Below are 15106 nucleotides of genomic sequence, written 5' to 3' on the forward strand. Positions count from 1 at the left end.
AACCACTTGTCGAACACCACCTTGCTGGTGTTGAACGTCCCCACCGTGTCGATCTCCATCACCGTCCTGAAGGCGTTGAAGGACAGCGCCGACGCCGGGCACAGGAAGTTCCCCGCCGCGTCTGGAACAGGAAACAGGAAACAGGATCAGAGGACGACGCCCGGGAGCTGGCCTACATGCTAACCGTGCTCCCGATAAAGGCCTCCTGCACTTTATTATCTTTCATTTTGGAGACATGTCCTACTTTCCACATTTTGACGAATAAGTGATTCAGCACCAACACAGCGCCCCCCGGCGGTCGACGAGGGAAGCGCTTCACAGCTCAAAAACCAGCGGCACCAAAAGCCCAAAATGAAGACGTTCTCTCTCCATAAATCTGAATAAATATCTTGTATCCGACAAAAGGAAGAGACGGCACATTGATCTCCCTTTTTGTTTTAATATTTCATATTTCCTTCACTTGATAACAAACAGCCGTTCAGCGTGTTCTGCAGGTGCAGTTTGACACCAGGTGAACTGCAGCCCAGGGAGTTCAAACCTGAATGTTCAACACACCCTACCCCGACTTATCACCTCTGATCCAAATACTTCTTTACACAGTCACCTTTTACACATTTAATCCTTTTACACCTTTAAACCTTTTACACCTTTAACACCTTTGCTCATGTGGACGATGTAATAAAGAGAGAGAGGGAGTGAGACGGACTCAAAGTCAAATCAGTCAGTGGTGTGAAGTCTAATTAATTCATGTGACTTTATAAAAGTCATATAAAGTCTCACACACACACACTTTTTTCTATTTTTGATTTAGATTTTATTCTAGCCCTAATAATACATTAAGTTTATTTTATTTGATCCTGGAAGTAAAGTACTGTATTTTAATATTTTTTATTACATTTTACATACTGTATATTTAATTGTTTGATTGTATATTAAATGTTATATTAATATTAATTACTATTATTATTATTATTATTATTATTATTATTATTATTATTAATATTATTATTATATGAATTGTATATTTAATTTTATTGGACTACACAGTGTTCCATCCCATCATTGACGTACTGTTGACCAGGATGTCGATGCGTCCCAGCTGCTTCAGCGTCTCGTCCACGGCGTCGGAGATGGTCTCCGGCCGCCGCACGTCCACGTGCACGGGGAGGCAGCGGCGCCCGGACGCCGCACGCAGCTTCTCAGACGCCTGCAGAGGATTCGTGGTAAATGCGGGGAATTCTGCTACAACGAATGCAACACCGACACCGGGAGGTCACATTTAAATGAGATAGAAATCAATGGCCACCTCTCGGAGCTTGTCCAGGTTCCTGCTGGCGATGACCGTGTCACAGCCGTGTCTGGAAGGAAAAAGTAAAAGTAAATAAAAAATAGTAATACATAATAATAATCTATTGTTATTAATAATAAAACCAATTATTATTAATGTTCATTAATAATAACAAAAATATTTATCAAATAATAGAACTTAAATATTCTTATCCAAATATGATCAGAGTGGATGTCAGGGGTGAAAGGTCAGAGATTACAGCCTGAAAGGCCCTTCAATCCTTAAATACACTGAATATTCATAAAAGCAATTAATATCAGTGACGGAGCGGATGGAAGGGATGGAGGGGCTGGAGGGGATAGAGAGCATGGAAGGGCTGGAGGGGATGTAGAGGGTGGAAGGGGTGGAGGGGGTGGAGATGCCACTGAGCGAGCCTCCAACAGGTGGATAAAAACATGGCTCCTTAGTGGGTGAACAGATTAAAGTCGGCTCCCACCTCATCAGCACCTCAGCGATTCGGAAGCCGATGCCCGATCCTCCGCCCGTTATGAAAGCCACTTGATCCCTAAAAGGGAAAAAAGGAAAATGTCACAAACTTAATTTAAGGATTTCCAAACCGTGCTCACAATATGTGCAATAAATTGTGAATAATATAAACCATGATGTATCCATAGATCATATCTGTGTTTTAACATTGTATATTCATTCATTCATTCTGTACAGAATAGTCACCAACTGTATTTATTTTTCTAGCTAAACCTACAGCCTTTTTCATTTTTATGTATTCTGAATATGTGAATATATGGTTGTATATTGTGTATATATATATTGTCTTATAGATTGTTACGCTTTGTAATGTTATTGTCAATGTGATCTGCCCAATACCAAGACTCATTCCTTGAACATGAAAAAAAAGTAGTTCTTCCTATTTCATATATTCTTTTATTTCATATATTATACATTTGTATTCATTTATTGATTTTTTTTTAATCTCCATCTTACTTCTCGTCCCTTTCCCGACTTGCACTGTGTTTGATGCTGTGACACCTGAGATGTACCAAGTTTTATCTTACAAATAAAACAGATTCACACTGACATGAGTCTCAGGAAAGCGTGTCGAAGTGGAAACACATTTAGAGGAACGTGTGACTTGAGGATGGACCTGACGCTGGTGGACTGCCGCTCCGACCTGCTCCCTTGTCAACTACTCTACTTACTTAAGTAAATCAGGGGAGTAGATGTGTGTGTACGAAGTCATGCAGTCGTCAGTCTGCACATCCTCAGGCTGCGGCTCTGCTGACATTCTGACCTGCGGGAAACACATTTCAAAAGAATTCAAATGAAGAAAATATTCAAATGCAGAAAATATGATGGAATGTTCAAGTTCAAAAGGTTAATTTGTCACATACATATACATACGGTCACACACAATAAGCTCTATAAGCTCTAAAAATACTAAAAATACGTATATAAAATGCAGAATATATTATGTCATATATATTTATAAAAAGCAGAATATATTATGTCATATATTTATAAAATAAAGAATATACAATATCATATATATAAAATGCGGAACATATTAAAATGTATAATATATAATATCATATATAACATGCTGAATATATAATATATTTAAAATGCAGAATATATGATGTCATATATATATAAAATGAAGAATATATTATGTCATATACATATAATGCAGAATATATGATGTCATATATATATATAAAATGAAGAATATATTATGTCATATACATATAATGCAGAATATATGATGTCATATATATATAAAATGAAGAATATATGATGTCATATATATATAAAATGAAGAATATATGATGTCATATATATATAAAATGAGCCCAGTGGACTGTACCAACTGCAGTCAGTTGGTTCAGTTGGTTCGGTCCACTTAGTTCTCGTACCTGCATGAAACAAACCGCAAAGTTGCGTTCCTTCTATCATTGAAGTGATGAACTCGGTAACAAACCTTTGTTTAGATGAAAAACCTTCTTTATATTCGAAACAGTTTGTCAGACTGAGACACGAGTTGCTGCTTCCGACTCCGACCCCGCTCTGAACTTTGGATCGTCCTGTTTTCCGCAAACCGCGCGCGTTGCATTCTGGGAAAGGGAGTCCTCTGGGGGTGGGGACTGGGTGGTGGAGCAGTGCTGCCACCCAGCGGCCACCGCTCGGAATCGCAACAAATTGAGTTTATTTTAAGTGGTTGCAGTACAAGTCCCTGCCACGGGGAGGCAGCACCACCTAAGGGGGCCGCTTGACCCACCTGACCCACCTGACTATCCTGATCACCCTGACCATCCTGACCATCCTGACCCACCTGACCATCCAGTTCACCCTGACCCTCCTGACCTACCTGACCACCCTGACCCACCTGACTATCCTGATCACCCTGACCATCCTGACCCACCTGACCATCCAGTTCACCCTGACCCTCCTGACCTACTTGACCACCCTGACCCACCTGACCCACCTGACCATCCTGATCACCCTGACCATCGAGTTCACCCTGACCCTCCTGACCCACCTGACCCTCCTGACCCACCTGACCATCCTGACCCACCTGACCATCCAGTTCACCCTGACCCTCCTGACCCACCTGACCACCCTGACCCACCTGACCATCCAGTTCACCCTGACCCTCCTGACCCACCTGACCACCCTGACCCACCTGACCCACCTGACCATCCTGATCACCCTGACCATCGAGTTCACCCTGACCCTCCTGACCCACCTGACCACCCTGACCCACCTGACCATCCTGACCACCCTGACCATCCAGTTCACCCTGACCCTCCTGACCCACCTGACCACCCTGACCCACCTGACCATCCTGATCACCCTGACCATCGAGTTCACCCTGACCATCCTGACCCACCTGACCATCCTGACCTACCTGACCCACCTGACCATTCAGACCCACCTGACCATCCTGACCTACCTGACCACCCTGAGCATCCTGCTGGTTTCTATCAGGGATGTTTAAGTTAAAGTTCAAGATTCAAGAGGTTATTTGTCACATACATATACATACGATCATACATATATGCAGGAAATGTCATGACACCTGGAGACTACGCAAAATAAGCTCTATAAGCTCTAAAAATAGTAAATATACTAAAAATAAAAAGTGATAAATTTACAATAAAAACACAGATTTTATTTGGTTTGTTTGGAAAAAAGGATGGCTCTGGTCTGAGCTAGAGCGCAATGCTCAACGTGGTGGATGGTACCGCCCACATTAGGGGTGTCTAAAATCGAATACAGGCTTCTTCCAGGCATGAATATGGGAAATTGATTAAATTAAAAAATATAAATATATAAATATATATGTTTAAGATTACAGGTAAGAAGGAGATATGAACTTTTCGACCCCAACCTGTTGATTTTACCTCTCTTGGGGGGTCCCGTAATTCGAACCATGCTCTCATCACCAGGCACCATCACGACCACCACCACCACCACCATCACCAGGCACCATGGGAACTTATGTTGTGATTTATTAGACTTTTTTTTCCTAATTTTTGAACCACAGATGAAACTTTACTGAATCCAGCCCAACACTATTTCACTGTGGCCGCGAACGTGGTGTGAAACGCAGCCGATGAAACGTTTTTCTTGCTGAAATCGTAATGAAAAGCCTTTCCTGTGGCTCTCTTCACGTCGCGCTGCAGCTACAACTGTCACCAGCAGAGGTCGCTGTTTCGCACAGACGCTGTTTTGTCTGTCCTGCTGATTCATAACCAAGGCGCTTATAAAATACATTTTATAAGCAAAATTAATTTGGATGACAAAGATCTTTACCAGTGTCACGCACTTAAACACCAAATCTATTTTCCCCCAAATAAAAATAGAATCTAACATGTGGAAAGAAAGGAAAGTGCGTCGTCACTGGAGAAAAATAAAACTCCTCCATCAGACCCTCATCAAGGTTTTTATAGTTTTTTATTCAACTCTAACAACTTCCATTCACGACTAGTACTAGAGGTTTTACCATTTTTTTTGTTTAATCTAAATATATCATTTGGAAGATAAATCATTTATTTGTTTCTCTTTGACTCGACTTAATAATAATACAGTGAGAATTCACAAAGAACAAACTTCATTTTGACATTGTAAGCGCTGAGCCTCATCTGGACGGCTGTGGGAGAGGACTCCTTAATGTTGTTATTCCTGCAAAGCCTGTGAAGGGAGGAGGCCTCGCCGCTACTCTGGGTAAATATATTGAGGTTTAAATAAGATTTAGTTTGGAATCCAGTAAAGTGGAAATACCTTCAACTTGTACTGAGTCGCTGCTCAGGTTCCCTCCAGCTCATGCAAACAGCTTTAATCACTTTAAGGAAAGTACTTTTCCCACCACTGCTCAGGCCTCTATGCACCAAATCCCCTCATATCAGGTCCACCAGACCCACCAGGCCCACCAGGTCCAGATCAGGCCTGACGTAGCCCCACAGACCCAGGATCCAGGCCTTAGCGGGTCCCGCTGCCCCATGCAGCTCAGGGTGGGGTTCAGCAGGGCTACGTTCTGGGTCCTTGGTTTCTTTGTGGGCTCGTTGAGCAGTTCTGGTCCCGGCCCTCATCCCGGTCCGGGTCCAGGCCCACCAGCCGGCTGCTCTCCTCCCAGAGCCGGCGGGCGGCCTCGGGGTCCAGGGCCCGGGGGGCCGGCTCCTTCTCCGTCATCACGTCGTAGTAGCGCCCCGTCACGCCCTCCAGCTCCTCGGCCACGGCCAGGTAGACGCTGGGCTGGGCCCCCAGCTTGGGGCCCTTCACCAGCAGGGAGAACACTGGACCTGGGGGGAGGATGCGGATACTGGTATCAGGTTGAAGTATCGCTTTTAGAATATTAATGATACGAAACTCCCATCTGGATATAAAACATGTGGAAGAAGCTGGACTTGGTTTTATGATTTTAATGATTTTAATGCATATGTAATAAACATAATAGTGATAATAGTGTAATTGTAATATTGTGTAATAACAGCTTAATTATAGTATAATAATTGTGTTATAATGTGCAATATCACTTAATATTGCATAGTAATATTGTCATATTTGTGTACTAATAGCGTAATAATGTTATAATAGTGTAACCTTGTGTAGTAATACTGTCATATTGTGTAATATTGTGTAGTAATAGTTTAATGTCTAATAACAGCATAATAATGAAAAAAATAATAATAACATATAATAATAATAATAAATAATAATAAAAGTATGTGTAATATGGTGTAATAATGTGCAGTTATAGTGTAATAATGTGTAATAATTGCACCAACCTGGACAACCCGAAATTCAAACCTGGTTTAAATCAAGATAAATCCTGCTGCACCAAACTTTAATTTTAGATTTTGTTTAACTTTTATTTTCACTTGACTTTCAAATTGGACCCGAGCCTCCCGGCTTTCCCTCCACAACCTCGATTGGACTGATCCGCCGTCAGAGTCGTTGGTTTAATCCACTCAGTGAATGAATCCAATCATGACGCAGGACACTCACTGAGCACGGAGCTGGAGAAGTGAGAGCGGTGGAGGCCGGTGTGGCGGCCCAGCTCCGTGGCGACCACGCCCGGGTGCACGGCGTTCACCGTGACGCCGCTACCTGCCAGCCACACACACACACACACACACACACACACACACACACACACACACACACACAGAGTTTGATATTACCAAATCAGAATAAGAATCAGGGTTTTTATCCCGCCAGGTGCGTTTACATGTTCCAGCAATTTGTCACGGTGAGGATTAGTGTGTAAAACTGTCTGAAAAAAATAAAATAAATAATAAGAAATAAATATAAAAACAAATATAATAATAATAATAATAAAAATAATAATAATAATAATAAAAAAATAAAAAATTGCCGAAATATACAAAAGAGAAATAGTCAAATATATATAGAGTACACAAATGTGATTCTGTGATGGATGAATAAAGTCTCCACGCCCACGGCCACGCCCCCGGACTGGCCTTGCAGGCGGCGGGCCAGCTCCCTGGTGAACAGCACGTTGGCCAGCTTGCTCTGGCAGTACGCCATCTTGGTGTCGAACTTCCTGCGCTCCCAGTTGAGGTCGGCGAAGTCTATCTCCCCCACGATGTGGGCGAGCGAGGCCAGCGTGATCACCCGGCTGGGGGCGGAGTCTCTCAGCTTGTCCAACAGCAGGTTGGTCAACAGGAAGTGGCCTGCAGGAAGACGACACGCCCACAATACTGAACAAACAGCCGAGGATTAAGATGGTAATCCATACGATTATTTGGTTGTTATTTTGTTGCTGCAATGCAAAGATCGGGGAACAAATTGTCTTATATGATAATTTCTTTGGCAACGTCTTGGTGTAATAACAGCGTTAGATGGGAAATAATGTGTAATAATAGTGTAATAATTGTGAAGTAATAGTGTTCTAATGTGTAATCAAATGCCCCAGAATCTTATGATAATTATAATATTAATACAATTCAATTCATAAAAATGCTAAATTTTAGAACCTTATAGAAGTCCATACACACATATATATACACGAATATAAATTAAAATAAAATATATATTTGTAAATATAAATATAATATTAATACCTAGATGGTTGACCCCAAACTGGATGTCGAATCCGTCCTCGGTCTTCCCCGCTGGACACCTCATCACTCCTGCGTTGTTTATCAAGATATCCACACGCTGCTCTTCTGAAAACACATCAGTATTAATACATTTTGTAATCGTGTTTTTATTGATCTGGATATTGTGGAGCGAAGCGGGTGGTGCACCTCGTGTGACGGTGTCTGCAAAGCGGCGGATGGACTGGATGGACGCCAGGTCCAGGTGACGTGCGAACACGTTGGGGTTCAGGGTTTTCCCTCTAATGTCTTTGGCGGCGGCTTCGCACTTCTCCATATCCCGACATCCCATAATGATCCTGCCTCCTGTTGTCATGGTAACAATTATAAAAATTACATGTATACATATATTCTCTGTTTTCACAAAGCGACGGATGAAAACCAGACTTGGTGATTCTGAAAGTTGAATCTCTCACTTAAAAAATGAACACCTTTCGATGAGTTGAAGTTACATTAAAATTATATCAGAATTGTTTGAATACTTTAATAAATTTTTGGGGTTACATTTGTACATATTCTTTTGAGGTTTTGTACATACAATGTTTTGGAGATCAGCTGAAAAAATGTTTTAATATATATTTTTTAAGAAAAAAAGATATGTACCGTTTCAGGGACTGACAATTAAAAAACACAGGATCTTGAAAATCAATGATCTAATTTATATTGCAACTGAAAATGTACAATAATATTGATATTCTTAATATTCTAACCACTACGTTCTGGGTGGATGGACAGAATGTAATCATGGAAGGCTGGTGGAGACAGATCATTATACCACAATCATAGTCAATCATAATCATAGCCATACAAGCCAGACCTCACCCCTCCTGGCCAGCTCTCGAGCCGTCTCCTTCCCGATGCCACTGTTCGCTCCCGTGATGACGACCGTCTTCCCCCGGATGGTGGCGCTGCTGGGGCATGGGCCCCCGGTCACATGGTTCCTGCAGGAGACACACAGAAAGAAAGAAAGAAAGAAAGATGGAGTCATTTAATAAAACCCTGAAGAAGGCAGCTAGTTAAAGAACATTTCTTCTGAGTTGTGTCATCTCTTGATAAATCCAGGTTGGTAGTCAGTCATTTTCAGTGGCATTTGGAGAAAAAAAAGAAAATCCACATTATTGATGTACTGTATGTGCATCGTATGTGGTTAACACGTTTACATTTTTCCTAGTCCCCCCTGCAGTACTCCTAGGCGGACAAATACCCTATTTGAGAAACACGTGAATTAACTATTTTAATTGTAATTTTAATTCACAGCACTGAACGTAATAACAAACACAGATCAAGAGTTTTTACTAAACACTAGGAAACCCAAACAAAACCAATACTAACTTCATACATTTTGACAAAGAGACAGTGTTTAATGGGTTATTCACCCACTTAAAATAAAGTTAAAAATAAAAGTTGCAGCTGTCATATTCGACAGTTCTGATGAAATGTTCAATTTCAAGAAACAGCCACAATATAAACCAACAACATACTTTAGTCAAAAAATAAAAAAAAACAGTAACGAAACATAAAAAATAGCAAGATAATACAATTTTATAAACAAGTAATTCGTTTTTTAAAGAATAAAAAGTATAAAAGTATATAAAGTGTAAAACGGTAATACAAATAGTATGATAAATAATAATACACCTCGTACAAAATAGTAAAAAAGTGCTGAATGTAAACAACGAACATGTGTTGGTGTCACATTATTATATTATCATTATTATTATTATTATTATTATTATTGTTATTATTGTTATTATATTTCAACGTGATGAACATGGTGTTTTGAGTGATATTATGTGAGGTATAGATATAATATTAAATTCAAAATCATAAGATGCCAAAACACAAAACAGCTTAATACTCACTTGAGTAATACAGCGCAGCCAAACACCGTTCCAAACACGGAAACGGGAAAAATATATTTACTCATTACATCCGTGATATATTGATATTTTATTGTTTTATATTATATTCATATTTATCAGAAAACAATCGACAGAAAGTCCAGTTTTACACGTTATTTCAGGTTTGGGTCGAGTCTCTGGAGCGAGGAGACATGACGGGAGACATGACGGGAGGCGCGGGTTGATGACGTACCGCACGCCGGCCCGGCGACGAGGGGCGTGTTGCATTCTGGGAAACGCGGTTTTACCGTAAAATTTTCAATTAGTTTTTTTTGTTTTTTTTTTTACGAGAAGTTACAGAACCCAAACGACCGTCTTGAAAAAAAGAACAATACAATAAATGTATTTATCCAAGGTATGACCGTATGCAGCAGTTTTTTTTCAGCATTCCTAACGACAACGACAATTAATAAATGCCTGTATGTTTTAGACGACATTAGATTCAATTTGATATCATCAGCTCAACATCAAAACAATAGTGGATACAAATAAATGAATAGAATAAAAATACTAAATAGACATATATTACATGTATACATTAATTCTACGAGAAAAAATATATATTCAAAAAGCACATTCAAATAATTGATTTCAGCACGGACATTGTCTCTAAACTAATGTCTTTCCCATTAAATTCAGGAGTGCGGGTGAATAATCCGTTTACTTCTTTCTAATTATATTCTTCTCCCGTTTCGCCTGCGGGTGTTTAATTTAAGGCTTAATGTTGCACCGATGGTAAAAAGTCCCACTCCACGGGTCTTATGAGGGCTATGTGGATTAACTCCAGTCCAGCCCCAAAGTCCCTTTAATTCTGGATGGCACCGCCCCACGTTTTGATTTTCACCACCGAAGGAAAAGCACGAGCCTCGTTGAAATCGTGAGCGTCGCCACCGATGTACTGGAGATATCCGTCCTGCGTTGACCCCGCTAAGCCCAAACGAGAAATAAGTGAGAGGGATGAGCCCGGCAGAAAGTTGGCCAAGATGGAGCGAAAGACGACCAGATCCCCAAATCTATACACACATGACACAGCCGAGGGGGACAGACAGGCAACAGCACGCAGCCGCAGCGTCGGTGTAGTGTTCCAAAGAAAAGCTCAAAGTGGATGTTGTGCTATTTGCGCCCGGGGCCTTCACAGTCGGCGTCGTGGTCCGACCCCGCCCCGATTTCCCTCCCTAAGCCCAACCCTAACCACCGCCCCGGATAAGCTCCTTCCGAACACCGGACGCGCCCCACCCCACCATCTTGCTTCTTTCTAATTGGGAAATTGAACACAAGCGTTTCAGCGCCGGGCAGATTAAGCTGGATTATCCTCGCGCTGCATTCTAATCAACGCCACGTCGAGTCAAGTGGAGTCCGGTTTATTTCGACATCTTTTAATCACGGCGCAGTGTTAATACGGCTTGACAAAAACACACGTTTCGCAGAGAAATCAACGGCCTCCCCCCCGGGTCTGAAGCCTCACGCGGGCAAAGACAAAACTCCTCAAAGCCTTTGGGAGAAACTCCTAAAACCTTGAGAAGGGGCCAGAGAACCCCCCCCCCCTCCAGGATGAGCAGGGTGGGGTGGATGTAGGGTGGGCTCCAACCCCCTCCAGGATGAGCAGGGTGGGGTGGATGTAGGGTGGGCTCCAACCCCCTCCAGGATGAGCAGGGTGGGGTGGATGCAGGGTGGGCTCCAACCCCCTCCAGGATAAGGGTTGGCTACAACAATAATATATAACACTAGACAGTATGAGAGTCTATTCACAATGTCTCCAAGAAGAAGCAGGAAGAGGAGGTGGAGGAGGAGGAGGAGGTGGAGGAGGTGGAGGAGGAGGAGGAGGAGGAGGTGGTTCAATGTTATGTTGAACAAATAAAACATTCTTCCAGTGACTCCAGTGTTTATTTCCAGACATCAAGTGTCTGAAGTTTAAAACGACACTCAGCAAAAAGTGATGATCTGCCACAGACAGACAGACAGACAGACAGACAGACAGATGGATGGTGATGGATGGTGATGGATGATGATGGATGGTGATGAATGGTGATGGAGGCCCATGGATGTGATGGATGGTGATGGATGATAATGGACGGCGATGGATGATGATGGATGGTGATGGATGGTGATGGATGGTGATGGATGGCAATGGATGATGATGGATGATGATGGATGGTGATGGATGGTGATGGATGGTGATGGATGGTGATGGATGATGATGGATGGTGATGAATGGTGATGGAGGCCCATGGATGGCGGTGGATGATGATGGATGGTGATGGATGGCGATGGATGGTGATGGATGATAATGGATGGTGATGGATGGTGGTGGATGATGATGGATGGTGATGGATGGTGATGGATGGTGGTGGATGATGATGGATGGTGATGGATGGTGATGGATGGTGATGGATGGTGATGGATGGCAATGGATGATGATGGATGGCGATGGATGATGATGGATGGCGATGGACGATGATGGATGGCGATGGATGATGATGGATGGTGATGAATGGTGATGGATGGTGATGGGTGGTGGGAACGATGCTCCACCCATTTTCAGGACAGCACACTCTCACTTTGTTCCCAACAAAAGGAGGCCATCCCTCGCTCCGAGAGGGTGGAGGAGGTGAAGTGACACAGTAACAAAAAGTAAAAACAAATCAAAGTAGGACAAGAGTCTGAGGGAGGAGGAGGAGGAGGAGGAGGAGGAGGAGGATGAGGAGGTGAAGGAGGAGGAGCTCCTCCTCTCCTCCTCCTTCACCTCCTCCTCTCCTTCTTCCTCTCTCTGTAGGAAATTTGACCTCGACAATGATTTATGGTTGCCCCCACCCGACACTTATTTTCAGCTCGTCCTCTCCCATCCCTCTTCACACCTCATGTTATATGTCCTACATACTACATATATACTAGGTACTATGTACTACATACATACTAGGTACTATACACTACATACTACATACATACTAGGTACTATGCACTACATACTACATAGATACTAGGTACTATGTACTACATATTACATACATACTAGGTACTATGTACTACATACTATATAAATACTAGGTACTATGTACTACATACATACTACATACATACTACAGACCAACCAGGTACTATGTACTACATACATACTACATACTAGATACTACATACTACATACATACTTGGTACTTTAAAATGTGAGTAAAAAGATCGATATCTTCTCGGACATTGCCGCTGCACTCCCTGTCAGCATGTTGTCATGACAACACATGACCCACAATGCACTGTGGGATATGTGTTTGCATATTACGATATTTCCCCAGATGTAGTACTGGCTCATCCTGGTCCTTTCCACATTCCATGCATGCTGTGGTTTCCGGGCACACTAAACACTAACTCGACCGACTACAAGGTATGTACTACGTAGTATGCTTGGGGTACACGCTTGGGGTGATGGCTCTGGGTCCTCAAACATCTGGAGCGTCTGGGTGGAGTCATGATGGACGCTCTGGGGGCGTTTTTCGGCGTCGGGTGGAGAGGTTGGTCGCAGCGGTTCATCGCTCCCGCTTTCATTGATCTAAATTCCCATCGTCAGGTCGGATGAGAGCCGATGAGGTCATCAAGATGAGACTCTAGATCCTCGGGCGTGGCCTCCCACAGAAGCTTCTCTAGTAACATGATTAAGGGTGTGGTCCTCCCTCGCACCTCTCCTCCTGCCTCCATTACTGTTGTTGTTGTTTATTCCTTTCTATCCGCATGGAACCTACTGTCCCTTCTTTTTCTGCTTTATTTTATATGCTTGGCTTTATTATTTATCATTCATTGGACATTTTTGGATCTATCATAGATTCTTTATATTTTTGGGTTTGTATACATTTATTTTTCAACCAATTCTTAGATTTAATGCATAACGTCATTATCTTCCTATTTTTATTCTTATTGCTTATTATTTATTTTTGCCTATTTTTATGTGAGCTGCCGCAACCCTCCATCCATCAGTTTATCTATCTACCTGTCTGTCCATCTAGCTACAGTATCTATCTATCTATCTATCTATGTCTGTCTGTCTGTCTGTCTGTCTGTCTGTCCATCTGTCCATCCATCTATCTACCTGTCTGTCCATCTAGCTACAGTATCTGTCTATCTATCTATGTAGTGTGGTGTGTTGTGTGACGAATAAAGACTGCTTCTGTTTCTTCTTCTTTCTTCTTCATCTATCTATGTCTTTCTGTCTGTCTGTCTGTCTGTCTGTCTGTCTGTCTGTCTGTCTGTCTGTCCATCCATCTATCTACCTGTCTGTCCATCCCATCTATCTATCTATCTATCTATCCGTCTGTCTGTCTGTCTGTCCGTCTGTCCATCTGTCCATCCATCTATCTACCTGTCTGTCCATCTATCTATCTATCTATCTATCTATCTATCTATCTATCTATCTATCTATCTATCTATCTATCTATCTATCTATCTATCTATCATCTATCTATCTATCTATCTATCTATCTATCTATCTATCTATCTATCTATCTATCAATCTACATATCTATCTGTCTGTCTGTCTGTCTGTCTGTCTGTCCATCTGTCCATCTGTCCATCCATCTATCTACCTGTCTGTCCATCTATCTATCTATCTATCTATCTATCTATCTATCTATCTATCTATCTATCTATCTATCTACATATCTATCTGTCTGTCTGTCTGTCTGTCCGTCTGTCTATCTGTCCATCCATCTATCTACCTGTCTGTCCATCTATCTATCCGTCTGTCTGTCTGTCTGTCCGTCCATCTATCTATCTATCTATCCATCTGTCCATCTATCTATCTCTCTACCGGATGGAGTGTCTTCCTTCTAGAACGCTGCTTGGCCTCGGTTTCTGAAATGTTAAAAATAAAAATACATTTTATGTATTAAAATTAGCGATTAATCATCATTTCATCACGTCATCACTCGTTCACTCCTCCACCTCCTCCTCATCCCTCCATCCTCCCAACCCCTCGTCCATCCCAGCGGACGCATCCAAACCAACCCTGGGCTCACCTCTCTGACGTAGCTTCTGAGATCCCTGCTTTTCTTGGTTTCTATTTGTTTTTGTTTTTCCTCCGCCTCTTCTCTGGCTCCGATGTGCCGCGGTTGGCGAGGGACGTTGGGCGGAGCGGGCGGCGCCGGGCCCTTCCTCCATGTTACCTAACAGAGACAGCTGGTCAAGTCACCGTGCTTAAAGGACCTGAGGCGATAAGCCAGCTTGCCCCTCCTGCGCAGACAGGAAGTTGGCTCGCCGGCGCCACCTGGGGCGTTGTTGTCGAACTGATCTGCAGC

At 42.4% G+C, this 15106-nt stretch overlaps 2 protein-coding genes across 5 annotated transcripts in view; both read right to left on the bottom strand.

Annotated features, from left to right (window-relative positions):
* Positions 1 to 3408, bottom strand: part of decr2 (2,4-dienoyl CoA reductase 2, peroxisomal) — a 5520-nt gene extending 2112 nt beyond the window's left edge. For 2 of the 3 annotated variants that reach the window (XM_080020792.1, XM_080020793.1), the window contains exons 1-6: positions 3220 to 3359; positions 2506 to 2597; positions 1785 to 1853; positions 1307 to 1358; positions 1072 to 1207; positions 1 to 121 (exon numbers count right to left, since the gene is read on the bottom strand). The exon at positions 1 to 121 is cut by the window's left edge and continues 4 nt beyond it. In XM_080020792.1, the coding sequence (XP_079876918.1) occupies positions 1 to 121; positions 1072 to 1207; positions 1307 to 1358; positions 1785 to 1853; positions 2506 to 2597; positions 3220 to 3225 (476 nt within the window). In that variant the 5' untranslated portion in view covers positions 3226 to 3359. Of the gene's footprint in view, positions 122 to 1071; positions 1208 to 1306; positions 1359 to 1784; positions 1854 to 2505; positions 2598 to 3219 lie in introns of all 3 variants that reach the window. The other variant, XM_080020794.1, reaches the window with a different exon arrangement.
* A 1894-nt stretch (positions 3409 to 5302) lies between these two features.
* Positions 5303 to 9979, bottom strand: LOC307246083 (retinol dehydrogenase 13-like). Of its 2 annotated transcripts, none has more exons than XM_080021884.1 (7): positions 9789 to 9979; positions 8749 to 8867; positions 8077 to 8232; positions 7891 to 7995; positions 7288 to 7500; positions 6812 to 6913; positions 5303 to 6105 (listed from the first exon to the last, which is right to left on the bottom strand). In XM_080021884.1, the coding sequence occupies exons 1-7, from the start codon at positions 9851 to 9853 to the stop codon at positions 5834 to 5836; spliced, it is 1032 nt and encodes a 343-aa protein (XP_079878010.1). In that variant the 5' UTR covers positions 9854 to 9979; the 3' UTR covers positions 5303 to 5833. The 2 variants fall into 2 exon arrangements, with proteins under 2 accessions (XP_079878010.1, XP_079878009.1); XM_080021883.1 differs by having other exon boundaries at positions 6812 to 6909; positions 7284 to 7500.
* Between the last annotated feature and the right edge of the window lie 5127 nt (positions 9980 to 15106).

This window comes from Zeus faber (assembly GCF_960531495.2).
Source record: "Zeus faber genome assembly, chromosome: 20".
Taxonomy (NCBI): Eukaryota; Metazoa; Chordata; class Actinopteri; order Zeiformes; family Zeidae; genus Zeus; species Zeus faber.